General features: G+C 44.7%; 1 protein-coding gene across 1 annotated transcript in view; it reads left to right on the plus strand.

Annotated features, from left to right (window-relative positions):
- Positions 1 to 17,919, plus strand: part of TMEM67 (transmembrane protein 67) — a 624,701-nt gene that overhangs the window by 221,379 nt on the left and 385,403 nt on the right. The window contains 1 exon segment of the mRNA XM_029591688.1: positions 12,277 to 12,433. Within this exon segment, the coding sequence (XP_029447548.1) occupies positions 12,277 to 12,433 (157 nt within the window).

The following is a 17,919-nucleotide window of genomic DNA, read 5'->3' on the forward strand; positions in this document are numbered from 1 at the left end:
CAGCTTGGGATTACCTACAGGTCCTCGGCCTTATGGCATCCACTCTGGAGGTAATACCATGGGCGCGGGCTCATATGAGACCATTACAACGCCCCCTCCTATGTCGGTGGAGCCCACGATCACAGAACTACACCGTACACCTACCTCTACCAGCCAGAGTGCGGAATCAGATACGGTGGTGGTTGCAGCCCGGCCACATGAGCCGGGGGTCAAGAATGTCCACCCCAACCTGGACCCTGCTCACTACAGATGCCAGCCTGAACGGATGGGGAGCACACTGCGAAGAACTCACCGCCCAAGGGCGGTGGAACAGAGAAGAGTCGGGGTGGAACATCAACCGACTAGAGGCACGGGAAGTCAGGATAGCATGCCTGCGATTTGCCCACAGACTCCGAAACAGAGCGGTCAGAGTGATGTCGGACAACGCCACCACAGTGGCATACATCAACCGACAGGGCGGAACCAGAAGCCGACAGTTATCCCTAGAAATAGCCCCCCTGATGTCTTGGGCGGAAGCGAATCTACAGGACATCTCCGCCGTCCACATCGCCGGGAAGGACAACACCACGGCAGACTTCCTCAGCAGAGAAAGCCTAAATCTGGGGGAATGGCAGCTGTCGCCCATAGCTTTCCAGATGATTGTGGATCAGTGGGGGACGCCGGGCATGGACCTACTAGCGGACAGGTCCAACGCTCAAGTACCCAGATATTTCAGCCGCAGGCGGGATCCTCTATACCAGGGGATCGATGCCCTGGTACAGCCATGGCCTCAGGGGATCCTGCTATATGCCTTTCCTCCATGGCCCCTGCTGGGCGCCATTATACACAAGATTCAGCGGCACAGAGGCCTAGTTCTTCTAGTGGCCCCGGACTGGCCAAGAAGACCCTGGTAGGCAGACATGAGAAGACTACTGGCAGGGAATCCATTTCCCCTGCCTCCACACAGGGACCTGCTGCGGCAAGGTCCCATCCTCCACAAGGATCCAGCTCAATTCTCTCTTACGGTCTGGCCATTGAGAGGGCTAGACTGAATAAAAGAGGATACTCGGGGGCCGGTAATAGATACACTCCTCCAAGCACGCAAGTTCTCCACATCACTAACATATATAAGGATCTGGAGAGTATTTGAAGCCTGGTGCGAAACTCATGGCACCAATCCACATGCCGCCAAGATCCCTATCATTTTGGATTTCCTGCAAGATGGACTTCAGAAGGGTCTGTCCCTCAATTCCATCAAGGTTCAGGTGGCAGCGCTATCCTGCTACAGTCCCTGGAGTGACGGCAACAGCATCGCCACACACCCAGATGTTTCACGTTTCCTGAAAGGAGTCAAACACATTCGCCCGCCACTGAAGTGGTCAGTGCCCCTGTGGAACCTCAATCTAGTTTTGGAATTTCTAGCGGGACCTGCCTTCAGACCCCTTCGAGGCCTGTCCCTCCGTTTGTTAACCTTGAAGATGGTGTTCCTGCTGGCCGTATGCTCAGCACGCCGCATCTCAGAGCTACAAGCGCTGTCCTGCCGTGATCCGTTTCTCAGAATCACTCCAGAGGCTATCCATCTTCGCACGGTTCCTTCCTTCTTACCCAAAGTAGTCTCACACTTCCACCTCAACCAAACCATATCCTTGCCTACCACGGAAGGTTTGAAGAAGTCGGAAGAAGGTCGAATACTACTCCATCTTGATATCGGCAGGCTGCTGTCCAGATACCTGAAAATGTCAGAAGCAGTACGAAAGATGGACCACCTTTTCGTCCTTCACAGCTGGAAGAAGCAAGGGGAAGCGGCCTCACGGGCAACTATCGCCCGCTGGATCAAAGAAGTTATCAAGGCAGCCTACGTAGAAGCGGGAAAACCACCACCTCTACAGGTCAAGGCTCACGCTACCAGAGCGCAAGCGGCCTCTTGGGCAGAAACTAGGATGCTGTCGCCTGCAGAGATATGTAAAGCGGCGACGTGGTCCTCCCTCCATACATTTTCCAGATTCTACCGTCTGGACGTCCAGGCCAGGGAGGACACAGCATTTGCGAGGGCAATCCTGAACGGACCTCGGGCAGCCTCCCACCCAGTCCGGGAGTAGCTTTTGTACATCCCACTTGTTTTGCGTCCATCTGCTACACGCTAGGAAATGTAGAGATTACTTACCTGATAATCTCGTTTTCCTTAGTGTATGCAGATGGACTCAGCATCCCGCCCGGCTGCCGGTATACATGGGGATTCACCGACTCACGGTAAGCCATGTTTTCTTATATAGGGCATCCACTCTGCCGGTGTTTTCTTATATAGGGCATCCACCCTTCCGGTTGAGAAAACTGGCGGTTTCCAGTTACTATCAATCGGTCAGGGTAATCCTTTTCATTTAATCGATCGGTCAGTTACACATATATCCATAAAGCTTTTGCAAGGAAGATTACTGGATTGCTGCACTTCCTATGGGGGTATATGTACCCGTGCTGACGTCAGATCCGTCTCCAACTGCTAGCACGAGCACACTATACCCACTTGTTTTGAGTCCATCTGCATACACTAAGGAAAACGAGATTATCAGGTAAGTAATCTCTACATTATAGGGCAAGACCAGGAAGAGCCCTGAAGACGTCATCAGGAGGGCACAGGAGGAGTTCCTGTCTCTGCCGTTTAAAAGAAGAAGGAAGCCGTGCAGCCAGCCCCTAGAGGGAGCCCTGAAGGTAGGTGGGCGGAGCTAAGTCCTGCAGCAGCATGGAGGAAAAGAGTGAAGCCCGGAGGCAGGCTCTTGCAGCTGAAGAGGAGCTGCGCTGGGGCAGGGTCCCGCCCTGAAGAAGAGGATGAGGCGGTGGCGGCTCAGGCCACGAAGGAGGGAGGAATCCGCGGCGCGGCTTCAGCGGTGGGAAGGCCACGAAGTTGAAGGAGGGTTGGCGGCAGTCCGGGCCGCAGAGAGAAGAGCAGCGCTGGAGAGAGAGGTGAGTGCCTGTCCGTGGGATGGGGTCCGTGGACAGGATTTTAACAGATCCTAACCTTTTGCTGGCCCATTTGCTGCTACATTTGCTGCTAATACTTTTATTTGTTATGTTAGGATAGTTACGTTTTTTGCTTTTTTCTTTTGAAACATTACTAATGGCTTCAATCCCCATGATTTCAAGTAGGGGGAAATACACATCTGGCTTTGACTAAGCTATGTAAAGTAGAAGGGGGAGGGGGGTCATACTCAGTTGACTAATTTAAGATCCTTAAATGGTGATAAGAGTTATATGGCCTATGTTTTAAAGATTATATATATTAATGCATTGTCAACAAGGAGAAAAGGGGAGTTTATTCTTCCTCTAGTGTTGGAAAGATGTCCAGATTTATTTTTTATTACAGAAACATGGCATACACAGGCTGATGCTTTTAGTTTGAACAAGATGTGCCCCCCTTGAGTACTCTTACTTGCATCATGCGAGAGAGAGGTGCTGAGGTGGTGGTGGTGGTGGTGGTGGGGGGGGGGGGGGTTATGGTGTTTAATGAGAAGTTGACAGTAAAATGTGCCTCATAAATTGGGTGGGGAGGGGGAGAATGTGGTTCTCATGTGGGAACTAGTCTTATGGTGTAATTTACTGCCTATGTAGGTTATCTTTGGATACACTTTTGGATTTTATTGCATTATTTTTATGTTCCCCTAATTTGTTATTAATGAGGATTTTAATATTCAGGTTGATAATTTGTCAAACCTTTTAGTTAGGGAGTTCCTTACAACAATTAATATGATTGGGTTATCTCAGGTGATGACTTCATCGACACCTAGGATACATATTAGATTTGCTATTGGTTCCAAGTGTCTTTTTATCTCTTATTGTTGTGAATGAGTTAAATTTAGTGGAGGTCTCATTCCTTGATCTCTTTTAGGTTTAGTCCATTAGGAGATTTGGGGTTTCAGGGAGGTTCATCAGTTTGTTTTTTTTTGTTGTTTTTTTTGTTTTTTTTTAAATCTAACAAGAGGAGAGATAGATGTCAATCAGTTTAGAGAAGAGTGGAAGCTAAATCAGGACCAGCTTAAAGACAGTTCTTTAACTGTCATGGCTGATTCATTGTCAGATTTGTTGACTTTTATAGTTAAGATGGCTCCAGTGAAAATTATAAGTAAGACTGTTACCTGTAGTCGAGTCCCATGGTTTAATGGCTCTCTTCTTAGTCTGAAAAGAGAGATTAGTCAAGAAAAGAACAATTATGGAGGAAGTTCAAAATGCTGGAATCAAAAATGGATTATCAGCAAGTAGAGAGCTACTTAGGTCCCAACAACAAGTTTATTATACTTCTAAGATACAGGGGGCTATTAATTGCCCTCATGGCTTATTTGAATTAGTCAGTCACTTAGTGGAGTTGCCTGAGGAAATAACTGAGGAAGTTTTAGATACTTCTATCTTTGCACAATTTTGGGAGATCAAGATTTCCAATTTGACCTCCTGCTTGGGGTCGTCTTCTCTTTTAGGATTGGATTTGTTTTTGGAAGATGGGAACCAAGGCCAGTGGTCTGTTTTTGAGCCTGTGTCATTGACTGAGGTGGCAGGGGTACTCAGTATGTAGTCCTTATGATGCATGTCCTTTTTGGCTTTTATACACATTATTGGATATTTTTCTTAGCCTGGTGATGCAGTTGGCAACTCATTCTTTACAGGAGGTGATTTTTCCAGAGCAATATAAAAGGGAAGTTGTGCGACCAGTTTTAAATTATTCTCTATCTTGAGCTGACCCAATTAACTATTGCCCTATTTCTATTCTTCCCTCCTTGGGAAAGGTGATTGAGAAACTGGTTTTGACTCAGCTTGTTGATAATGTGGAGGATAATGGTATTTTGAGTGATTTCCAGAGTGGATGTAGGTGTGGGCACAGCACATAAACAGTGTCGAGTTCCATGGTAGATTTTGTGCTACATGAACTAGATCAAAAGCATCCTGTTATTGTAGTTATGCTTGACGTAGCCTCTGCATTTGATTCTGTTCACCACAGTTTGTTGCTCAAATGGCTTATGGAGGTCGGAATTGGTGGGAAAGTAATACAATGATTCCATTCTTTTCTTTTAGGGCACTCTCTGCAGGTTGTCTGTTTTCCCTAACAATTAATCTATCATGCAGTCTGCCTTTTTCCCAAGTTTGCATATCCATGAAAGAGAAAGAGCCCTTCATACCTTATAAAAGAGCCTTCACCTAGTATAAGAGAAGAACTCAGCCTAATGGCTAGGTTTCACGTTTATTCATTGCTTTCGACCCTAAACCCCTCCAACTATTACAGAATGCCATTGTTGCGATCCCCCCTGCTGCTGCGCTACAGGAGGTCTCTTACCTTCCTCCAGAGGCCGCTCTGAAGCCTGGGCCTCGCCTGTGTTCCTTCCGGGACTTGCTCCAGGGCCTGAGAGGCCTAGCTGTGCCTGTGGCTTGCTTGCCAGCGTTTGGACTTCCTGTTTGGCGACGCCCTTCTCCTAGGGGCTGGCCCGCAGCTCTCCACCTGACTTATAGGACCAGCGGTGGGCGGTCCTGGCAAGCTCCTCCCAGGGAGTTGCCTTCTCCCTCCAGTATTTAAGGACTTTCTGTTCACTTGCAAAGGGCCTTCAGATCAGGCCCTACAGTCGTCTGTATCCTTGCTGATCCAGGTCTTCCGTGATCATCATATGCTTTGATGGATCCCTGTCCAGTCTCTCTGCCTAGATGTTTGTTCCTGTGCCTGCCAGCCGTAAGGACTTCGGATGTGAGTATCCCAGCATCGGAGTTCCTGTTCGCCTGGAGTTTCCCTGCACCCTCCTTCTCAGCGTGGTCCGCGACCAGCCTTCCTGGGCTGTGTAGGGCGCGTCTGGGACAGGGTGGTCCGCGACTCAGTCCCACGGGTGGGCTGAGTAGGGCGCCCTGATGGACAGTGCCATGTTTCTGTCCAGCCTTGTCTACAGTGTCTGCTTCAGCCCTTGCCCGGATGTCTTCCTGTCTCTGCCTTGACCTACGTCCTCGTCTGGTTCCTGAGCCTTCTGCCCTGTTGGGCCCTGGAGTGGCCAACAGGAGGGATTCGTCCCACGGGCTCTTGAGCTTCTGCCAGCCGAGGGGGCTTCGGATGTGAGTATCCCAGCATCGGAGTTCCTGCTCGCCTGGACCTTTCCTGTGTCTCGCTTCAGCCCTTGTCCTGATGTCTCCGTCTTGCTTCAGCCTGCTTCTGCCCAGTCTGATGTCTTCTGTTTAAGGACTCTGTCTGCCCTCGCCTCTGTCCGGCCTGCTGCCCATTGCCGTTCCCTGCGGCAGGTCCGAAAGGGCCGGGAACAGTCGGAGGACCGTTCATTAGTCAACTTCCCCGTGTTGGCTACCATGGGCATGCAGGTCCGGCTGAGGGTCGGACTCCCTGCTTCTGGTCCTGCCTGCCTGGCTCACCATGCCTGCTCAGCTCACCTCCCACGGTGTGGCTTGGGGCTCCTCCTTGAGTCCTGCCGTGGCCCAAGGGCTCACCACCACCCGCTTACGACGACCGCGACCGCGCCCGCGCGCGCTCGTAACAGCCATAGCCAGAATTCTCACAAACACATGTAAATCTGATCACATTACCCCTATCTAAAAGACCTCCACTGGCTACCTATAGCCTCCTGCATAAAATACAAAACACTCACCATTCTCCACAATCTATTGTACAATCAAAATCACACTTGGCTCGAGAATGCACCACTTTTCCGATCATCAACCTGCCCCTCCAGATCCAACCTTGCTGGAACTCTATACACCCCCTCCCTAAAAACTGCTCTCCACACCTCAACCAGAGAAAGGGCTTTCTCCATTGCCAGCCCTTCCCTATGGAACACCCTGCCCACGACCCTCTGCCTAGAACCTAACCTTTCTAAATTTAAAAAAGGGCTCAAAACCTGGCTCTTTACATTAGCGTATCCAGATGTTGATCAAACTTAGCTTGCACTCTAATCCCTCAGCCCTCTCACCATCCCCTCCTCCTATCTGCCTCTCCTCTTTCTCCCCTTTTCTTCACCCCCAAGCAAAGTCTCCAAAATACAGTGTTTCTTCCCCCTAGCAAAGACTCCTAAATACTGTGTTATTAGTTCCCCTCCCCCACCCTTAGCTTATCCTTCCCTGTCCCTCCCTCCCCCCCACCCCCTCTATCCCTTTCACTGATATCAATGGTCTGGTACCTACCAGCCCACCTGTACATATATTGTCTATTGTTAATTTATATTTTTTCAAATATCCACCTGTACATACATTGTTTATTAATTTATATTTCGAATGTTCCTATAAAATCTCTCTTTCTCTATCCTTCCTTCTGCTATCCTCTCTCCTCCTTCATTGCTGCTTCCCCTTCCCTGTTTATTGTATTTCACTCTCTTGTTAATTTGTTATAATGTAAACCGGCATGATGTTCCGACGAATGTTGGTATATAAAAATCAACAAATAAATAAATAACAGACTTGGTGTAGCGGTTGCCAAATGTACATTGTCTACCTGGATAACAGAATGCATACAGTGTTGCTATATCTTAACAGGATTGCAGATCACAGACTCAGTTGAAGCTCATCAGTCAGAGTTGTGTGCTCAACTTAGAGAAGTGCCCCCTCAAGGACATTTGGAAAGCTGCAGCTTGGTCATTGGTGCACATCTTTACATCTTATTGCTGTCTAGACAATCTGTCAAAGACTGACAGTAAATTTGGGTTTCTCGTTGTGGAGAAGAAATGACTGAGAAGGTTTATATTAGAAGTTTATAAAATTCTAAATGCTGTGGAATAAAGAATGATTATTCACTTTTTAAAATAAATTAGCACTAGGAGGGCTGTCTATGAAACTAGAAGATTTATGACAAATCTGTTTTTATTTTTAAACAAACATATAGAATGGCATATAATACACAATGTGAACTTTTACATACCATATGATTGTAAGCCCTATACACATTTAGAATTCCCCCATGCCCTCCCACACCCTATCTTCCCCTTGCACCGAAGAGGCTCCTAAAAAAAAAAAAAAAATTATAACAACAAAATTAACATAAAAAAGGCCATCTAATAAAAACTAAAATATCAAGCTAGGCCAAGAAAAACCACCATGAATTCTACAATTCAAATGTCCATACAGTTGAGAAATAGACTTTTTGTTTCCTGTGGCAAAGTGAGGATAAATGGCATCCAGATTGCATGAAGGGTTCTTCTAGTCCGTATCGTCAAGTGTCCCGAGTTTAAAGTTTCCATTGTCAGCAGATTAATAGACTACTTCCAGCTTGACAATGAGGGACCCTCCATCTTTAGCCATACTTTAAGAATAGTTTTGCAGGCTAGTAAACAAACTTTCATAATCCACATACGTTGACTAATCTTCCCTGGGAATTTATCAGAAAATATCCCAAAAAGTGCCACTAGAGGAGATAACTGAAGTCGCAATCCCAACATACAATTAATAGAGCGAAATACCTTTTTCCAAAAGACTTGAATGATTGGACAATTCCACAAAGAGTGACCCAAAGTGCCTCCACTGCACCACATTTGGGGCAGGCATCTTCTGTATTGAACCCCGCTCGGAAGGCTTGGTGAGGAGAAATATACATCCTATATATAATCTTGTAGCGGGTCTCCCTTAGAAGCGTATTACAAGTAATCTTTTTGTTATGTTAAAGGCCTTTTTCAATGCAGAAATAGGAATGAGATGCCCAAGGTCGAATTGCCATTTGAGCTGTACCCCTTCCAAAAGCCATTGTTGATAGGTATTTCCCAATTTTTTATAAAAGTATGAAATAGAACGCTTCTGTGGAGTATCGGGATCAAACCATTCTCGCAGGGACTGCCACTTGGGATCTGAAAAGTTCGATTGACCCAAAGCACGTGTATAATGTCGAGCTTGCAAATAAGAAAAGTAGTCTTTAGGTGATATACCATAAATGGTGCAGAGACCAGGAAAGTCCACGAAAGAGCCATCCACTTGTAATAGCTGACCAATGCAGGTAAGATGATGTCTCTTCCAACGTCGAAAAGTAGAAGTTCCATCTCCAGCCGGAAAAACAGGATTTCCACAAAATGGGAGAAAAGGGGATATTCCCGATGGCAACTCCACTTTCAACATGAGCCACTTCCAAGTCTGTCGTAATGGTCTTAATAAAAGATCTGAACAAATAGTGGATGATATAGAAGCCGTCGTCACATGTAAAGCATAACTTGGAGAAATAGGCAAGAGCAATTGTGATTCGAGAAAAGTATCAGAAGCATATGATGTACCTTGAATCGCATGATTATACAATTTTAAGTCTGGAAGTCCCAGGCCTCCTAAAGATAACGGCCGCATTAATATCTGCATAGATAATCTAGGTTTTTTCCCGTTCCATACAAATTTGGTTACCCTTTTGTAAAACCTGTTCAATGTAGCTCGAGTGAGAAATAATGGGAGGACACTGAGCACATATAGCACATAGAGCACATATAGCCATCTAGGAAGCACTGTCATCTTCAATAAATGTATTCGTCCCATCAGTGAGAGAGGAAGAGACATCCAAGCCAATATCGAGCTATCCGTTTTTTGTTGTAACTGTGGAATATTAAATGCATACAAATTTTCCAATCGTTTAGGTACCCAAATCCCCAAATATTTAATACGATCAATTGCCCATTTCAATGGAAATTTCCCCTGCCAAGGAATTACATCAGCTTTCCCAATCACTAGAGCTTCTGATTTATCAAAATTTAATTTGAACCCAGCGTATTGACCATAATCTGAAATAAGCTGTAACGCAATTGGAAGAGATTGTGTGGGATTCGCCAGATGTAACAATAGGTCATCTGCAAATGCTGCCACTTTAAACTCCACCCGACCCATCCGGATCCCCGTTACCTCCATTGTATCCTCTAAGATACGCAACAAAGGGTCCATAGATAATGCAAAAAGCAGCGGGGATAAAGGACATCCCTGTCTTGTGCCTCTCTTCATTATGAAAACAGATGAAAATTCCCCATTTACCCAAATATTAGCCTGTGGATTATTGTAAATTGTCTGAAGAAAAAACATAAAAGGGCCATGAAAACCATAATGACCAAGGGTTTTAAAAAGGCAATTCCAATTAACCCTATCAAATGCCTTTTCAGCATCAAAACTTACCAAAAGAGAATCTGAATTCATAGTGTTGGAGAAGGCAATAGAAGCCAGAACTCTATGAACATTGGTGACAGCTTTTCGACCTCAAATAAATCCCACCTGAGTCGGGGAGATCAATTTATCAAGGAATGCTGCCAGCCTATCCGCCATGACCTTGGCCATTAACTTTAAGTCACAGTTTATCAGAGAGATTGGTCTATAAGAACCTGGGAGCTCAAGATTACGGCCCGATTTTGGAAGGACCACAATTGTAGAAACTAGAAGATTTAAAATATTTAAGAAACTATTTTTCATTCAGTGTACAATTAAGCTGCAGAATTTTTGCCTGAGGATGTAGTCAGTTAGCTAAATTAAGAATAGGTTTGGCCAAGTTTTTACATTTTGTTAAACCTCTACTCTGAAAATATAAACTTGAATCAATGGACTATAAGATTCAAAATACATTTATTTTATTTATTTAAAATGTTTATTATCCAAACGCCACAGTTCAAAGCAGATTATATGAAAACATTCATCATAATGAATGTAAACACAATGCCTCTCATGATTAACTAACAGCTGCCTAATTGAAGTTTCCTTTCAATAAAACTACACTTAACTGCATTTAATAAAAATACTGGCAACCTAGGAAATTATTTATTTATTATTTATTTATTTAGAATTTTTATATACCGACATTCTTGATAAAAATATCAAATCATATCGGTTTCCATTGAAACAGAACAGTCGCAGCTATGGCGTTACATTGAAACAAGTCGACAAATCATTAAATAACAGGTGAATATAGAAAATAATAATTGTAACTAAGCAATTGTAACTAAAACAGGTGAATATAGAAAAAAATAAATAAATAAAATTTTTTTTTCAAGCTATTCGCATGAAACGAAAGCTTGTATAAAGAAAAACACATTTATTTGCTTTCTAAAGATCATAAGACTGTAAGCTGCCTGGTAAATGGTGCCAAAGCCCAGGTCTATCTACTGAAAAAGTGCTTTTTCTGAGCATCCACCAAATGGACTAACTGTAGAGATGGTACATCCAGAAATCCATGATTAGAAGAATGCAGAGTTTGTGAAGGCTGGAAAATTCATAGGACTGTGCTGATATAAAGAGGTAAATCACTCGCCCTGAACTTTGGAGGGATGGGAAATAAGCACCTTTTAAATAAATAAATGAATAAATAAAATAAATAAATAATCGTTGCAGTTTAAAATCTTGGCCACCAGCACAAAGAATATAATACAGGAGTGATGTGATCTATCAGCCTGGCATTGGTGAGAACTCATGCAGTTGCATTTTGGACAGTCTGTCAGGCATGAGAGTATTAGCAGGGAGCCCAGTATAGATAGAATTGCGATAGTCCAATCTGATTAAAACAAAGGTTTACAAAACTATATGGAAGTCTGTATGATTCAAGAACGGTGTTAGCTTTCATACACCTAGGGATTACTACCTCTTACTTGTGGGAAGGAGCCATAAGGAAACAATTCTCTCATTGGTATCTGATGGCAAATGATCTGGATTGGCCAATATTAAAGATAGGATGCTGGGCTTGATAATCATTTAGCAGGCAAGATTTTAAACTGCAATGATTATTTATTTATTTTATTTATTTAAAAGGTGCTTATTTCCCACCCCCTCCAAAGTTCGGGGCGAGCGATTTACCACGTCATGTTTTATGATGTTATGCTTAGTTAATCAAAAGACATACCGATAGCTAGAAGGACTCAATGAATGCCAGCACTGTTCTGTCTTCTCCCTAGATAACTGTCAGCAACTCAGTAAGCCTCCTTATTTATCATGGTAAATTAAAAATTAAGGTTTACATTTATTACATTTAAAATCTTTGTTTACATTCTATAAATGGGCTCTGAAGGCTGCAGCTGAGTTGACCTCTTGGTATCATGTTGCTAATATTTGTTTATATAAATGAAACCCATATATCAGATTTCCATCTTTTAGCTTTGTTTTTTTATGAATATAAAATTCATTTTTGTTTCCTTTACTGTTCAGGTGAAGGTACCAAACCAGAAACTTTGAAAAAGGGTGGAAAAATTCTCTATATATTGTAGTTTTATTGAAAGTGCCTGAAAATTACAGAAGTATAGCTATATAATTTTAGGGCCACAGCTCTTTTACAGAAATTACCTACTTCTTGTTAACAATTTTAATTTTAACTTTTAAATCTGACAAACATTTTTCTTTTTTTTATAGTGTACAATCTCTGTCCCCAAGATATTAAGGGATTATACTGAGCCAATATTCTATGATGTATTCCTGTCCTACCCTGGAAACACTGGACAGCAGAATCTCTGGGCTGTACCAGTTTTAAACTTAAATCTTCAATACAATGAGATGTTAGTTAACCAAGGTAAGAATTTCATGATGATGAGGTTTTCCATGAATTTATATACTCAGGACTGTAAAAATCAACTGTTAATTATATTTCAGTTGTTAAATGTAATCATATCTGAGTAAGTTAAAACATATAAAACTTAAAAGAAATGTATGTCTTACATTCAGTGTATAAGTTTCAATAGTGTATATGGTATCAACTTTGAGATCAATCAGTATATTTTCTTTTAAGTTGTTGTGATTTAAAATCTTTGTTATTGGTTCTTAGATATTTGTTTAACAAAGAAAATGAATGTTGGTATAGTGGAATAAACAGTAGCTTCAGAGCTACTAGGTACAGCTTTTGAAGCATTGCGCTCACTTGCCTTATTCAGTAAATTGAGGGCAAGCCTATGTTGTTGATCAGTGGTTCTCAACCGGTGTATTGTGACATACCAGTGTGTCGCCAATAACACACAGGTGTGTCGCCACACTTCCCGGTCCCCTGCTGACCCAGCTGCTCCCCGGTCCTCCTCCGCCCGGGCTTAAAATGCTGTCAGCCCGGGCGGAACGTGGCAGAACAGCTGGAGTCAGCGGTACCGGCATGGTCTCGGTCTCTTCTTCCCGCCCCCCGCCCCCCCCCAACAGCCCGGAAGAGGAAGTGGTGAGCAGTGGGTGTGTGCGCGGGAAGAAGAGACAATCTTCTCTTCACCCCACAACACGGCTTCCGAAAAAATCGAGGCACAGAATCCCTCCTCTCCTCGTTGACAGATTATATCTTAATGGGCCTGGACAAAGGAAACTCTTTCCTATTGATCTTGTTAGACCTTTCAGCAGCGTTCGACACGGTCAACCACGCCATCCTCCTAAACCAGCTTTTGTCTATAGGAATCAGCGGTACCGCCCTATCCTGGTTCAAAACGTTTCTCAATAACAGAGGTTACAAAGTTAAAATCCAAAACAAGGAATCCTCAAGATTTGACTCTGTCATAGGAGTCCCTCAAGGTTCTTCATTATCTCCGACCCTATTTAATATCTATCTTCTTCCTCTCTGCCAACTTCTTACCGACCTCAATCTAAAGTACTTCCTTTACGCAGACGATATCCAAATCATCATCCCCATCAAAGACACATACTCTAAAACTATTGACTACTGGGAATCATGCCACCTGAAAATCAAACAACTACTAAACAACTTACACCTCATATTAAACTCTTCCAAGACAGAAATTCTACTCATCTCTCCCGAAAACAATATCTCCAACACTACTCTTCCCACCAACCTACCTACCACACAAGTTAGAGACTTAGGAGTGTTAATAGACAACCGGCTAAACTTCAAGGCACATATCAACAAAACAACCAAAGACTGCTTCTATAAACTCCAGGTTCTGAAGAGGATAAGACCTCTCTTCCATGCTCAAGACTTCAGAACGATCATCCAAGCAGTCATTTTTGCAAAATTAGACTACTGCAATTCCCTATTGCTAGGTCTGCCCTCATCCTATTCCAAACCACTACAGATGGTTCAAAATTCAGCAGCCCGATTACTAACAGGCGCAAGAAAAAGAGACCACATATCACCCATTCTGAAAGAGTTACATTGGCTACCCGTCCACTTCCGTATCATGTATAAAGCCATATGTATCATCTTCAAAACTATTCATCAACGTATCTTCCTCGATATACAAATCCCCCTCCAAGTACACAATTCGACAAGACCTACCAGAAATGTTTACCGAGGCGCCCTCAAAGTTTCCCCTGCGAAAATGACCAGACACATCACTCTAAGAGATCGTGCCACCTCCACAGCTGGCCCTTCTCTGTGGAATTCCATTCCTACAGATCTCAGACTGGAACCCTGCCTCTTAACTTTTAGGAAAAGACTTAAGACTTGGTTATTCAAGCAAGCTTTCCCAGACACAATCTAATGTCACAAGTCACGGACTCAAACCAAGGACTTCAAAATATTCAGCCATTAATCATGCCATCTATACATAGCATTTAATTTATTTATATACCGTTTAATCATTTATTCTTTCCTATCTCTTCCTTCTTATCCAAGTTCTGCTACCCTTGTTATTTGTAACTGCTCCTTCGATCACCACAGTTCTAGTTGATGTATTTAATGCACTCCCGTTTCATGTAAACCAGCAAGATATGTGCTCATGATTGCCGGTATATAAAAACCTTAAATAAATAAATAAATAAAGAGACCATGCTAGTGTGGTCAGCGTCGGCCCGAAGAACAGAAGAGAGGCGCGGCCTGAGGAATGTGCAGTGCGGCTTGGAGAAAAATGAAGAATGTCATCAACCCCCGCGGCCGATGGGACTCCTTTCTCCGCAAGGGCTGAAAATGATGGCGATTAGGGTTGGGAGGAGGCTGCTGCTGCCGCTAGTTCCGGGGAGGGAGGGAGTGAGAGTGAATGAGCAAGCAAACGTGTGTTTGAGATCCTGTGTGTGTATGTGTGTGTGAGATAGCATGTAAGTGAATGATTGAGAGCTTGTATATGTGAAAGAGAGTATGTGTGTGATTGAGAGCTGCCTATGAGAGAGAGAGAGAGCATGAATGTAAGTTTACGATTGGGAACCTGTATGTGTAAGTTTGTGATTGAAAACCTATTTGTGTGAAAGAGTATGTGTGTATGATTGGGATCCTTTGTGTGTGAGAGAGATCATGTGTATGTATAATTAAGAGCCTGTGTGTATAAGTAAGAAAGAGAGAGCATGTGTGTCTGTGTGTGATTGAGAGCTGGTTTAGGTGAGAAAGCATGTCAGTATGTGATTGAGAGCCTGTGTGTAAATGAGAGAAAGAGAGAGCATGTGTGTCTGTGTTTGATTGAGAGCTGGTTTAGGTGAGGGAGCATGTGAGTATGTAATTGAGAGCCTGTGTGAAAGTGAGAGAAAGAGAGAGAGCATGTTTGTAAGCATGTGAATGAGAGTCTGTATGTGAGAGAAAAAGACAGCATGTATGTGTGTGATTGAAAGCCTGTGTGTGTAAGTGTGAAAAGATAGACAGCATGTGTGTAAATGTGTAATTAAGAGCCTATATAAGTGAGAGAAAAAGCACGTGTATATGTGAGTGACTGAGAGCATGTGTGTATAGGTGTTTCTCACAGGACAAGCAGGATGGTAGTCCTCACATATGGGTGACATCACAGGATGGAGCCCAATCATGGAACACTTCTGTCAAAGTTTCCAGAACTTTGACTGGCCCCTACTGGGCATACCCAGCATGTCACTAACCCTGCAGCCAGCAGGGGTCCCCCTTCAGTCTTCTTTTTTCTGCTCAGCAGTAGCCACACGGTTAAAGAGCTCTGCAGAGTTTCCTGACAGGAATTTTCCTTACGGAATTACTAAAATTTACTTTACCCCACAGGGGTCTCTCCTTCAACTTTTTCAAGCCACGGTACTCCGGTAAGTTTTTACCGGTTTTCCGTCGATTACCGTCGAGTTTGGCCCTCGCGGCTAACTGGCTGTCGACCGTACCGCGTCTCAATTTTTCATAGCCATGGCGTCGGGGTTCCGCCGATGCCCGGACTGTAATCACACCATGTCCATCACAGACCCTCACAAAGTCTGTGTAATGTGTCTCGGATGTGAGCACGATGTCCTAACCTGCACCAAATGTGCCCTTATGACACCAAAGGGTCGCAAGGCTAGAATGGAAAAGATGGAACTTCTCCATGCTCAAACCCCGATGCCATCAATTGCATCGGCGGCGTCAGAACCGGCACCGTCAACTTCGCGCCAGCATCGACCTCCGGCCGGCATCGACGACTTCTCGGCTTGACACCCTCTATTCCCCCTCAGGATCGATGGGATCGTAGAGATAAACATCGCCACCGGCATCGAAAGTCTCGGTCCATCGAGGGAGCGAAATCATCGACCTCGGGTAGATGTGAATCGGTTATTTACTCTTTCGGATAGTAGAAAGACTAGGGGGCACTCCATGAAGTTAGCATGGGGCACATTTAAAACTAATCGGAGAAAGTTCTTTTTTACTCAACGCACAATTAACTCTGGAATTTGTTGCCAGAGAATGTGGTTCGTGCAGTTAGTATAGCTGTGTTTAAAAAAGGATTGGATAAGTTCTTGGAGGAGAAGTCCATTACCTGCTATTAAGTTCACTTAGAGAATAGCCACTGCCATTAGCAATGGTAACATAGAATAGACTTAGTTTTTGGGTACTTGCCAGGTTCTTATGGCCTGGATTGGCCACTGTTGGAAACAGGATGCTGGGCTTGATGGACCCTTGGTCTAACCCAGTATGGCATTTTCTTATGTTCTTATGTCCGAGCCGCCGTTGAAAAAGCCCCGTCCAGAAAAGGCGGCGACCGGGTCACCGAGGCAACCCTCACCCGACAGGGTATCGGGAGCCGCGACTCCGCCTTTAACGGTGGTCCCTCCAGCTATGCCTCTGCCTCCTTCTTCTGTTCCGGAGCCGGGGCTGCTTGCTCCAGGTCTCCGAGAAGAACTGGACCAGACGGTTCAGGAGGCCATCGACAAGGCGATGCATCGGCTCCAGGTTCCTCCGGCACCAACACCGGTACTGATTGCGGAACCGACCACTGACCCAATTCCAGCAGCGTTGGCACTGCTGCTCTCGAGGATGGAAGAGCTTATGGCCGCTTTTCCACCGATGGACCCCGCGTCACCGATGGCTCCAGTGCCCTCCCCGCTTGCTTTGTCATCGGGAGAAGAAACACCGTTCCACATTCCTCCATCGAGAGTTCTGCCGATGCCTCAGCCGTCGATGCCGATACGTCTGTCGGTGCCACTGATTCACCCATCGGTGCCAGCGCGTCCATCAGCACCACCGAGTCATCTATCGATGCCCTCGATGCCTGCACCGGTGCCTTCGATGCCCTCATCGGTGCCTCCAGTTATTCCTTCGAGCCCTTCGGAGCCTCGACCAGGACCTTCAGGGATACCACCACCCTGTCCTCCTCTAGTCCCTACAGAAACAGGTGCTTATCCCTACGACACCTGGACTGATGATTCTTCACCAGACACCGATGATTTGCTTCACCTCCTTCACCTACTGAAAGCAGAGAGCGTTCTCCTCCAGAGGACCTTTCCTTTATAAATTTTGTGAAGGAGATGTCTGAATTGGTTCCCTTCCAATTGCAGACTGAACAAGATGACAGGCATCAAATGATGGAGCTGTTACAATTCCTGGATGCTCCCAAGGAAATAACCTCCATCTTTATCCACCATTTTCTTCTGGATCTCCTCAAAAGAACTGGGAACATCCTGGCTCTGTGGCTCCAGTCCACAGGAAAGCTGACACCACCTATCTCGTTCAGTCAGCTCCAGGCTTTCGCAAACCTCAATTGGATCACCAATCTATGGTTATCGAATCTGCCCAGAAAAGAGCAAGGAGATCAAAACCTCACACTTCCTTTCCCCCAGGCAAGAAACAGAAATTTCTAGATGCCATTGGTCGCCATGTCTTCCAGGGATCAGTGCTCATCTCCAGAATTGCCTCTTATCAGCTCTATATGACCCAATATAATAGGG

Source organism: Rhinatrema bivittatum, chromosome 2, assembly GCF_901001135.1.
Source record: "Rhinatrema bivittatum chromosome 2, aRhiBiv1.1, whole genome shotgun sequence".
Lineage (NCBI taxonomy): Eukaryota > Metazoa > Chordata > Amphibia > Gymnophiona > Rhinatrematidae > Rhinatrema > Rhinatrema bivittatum.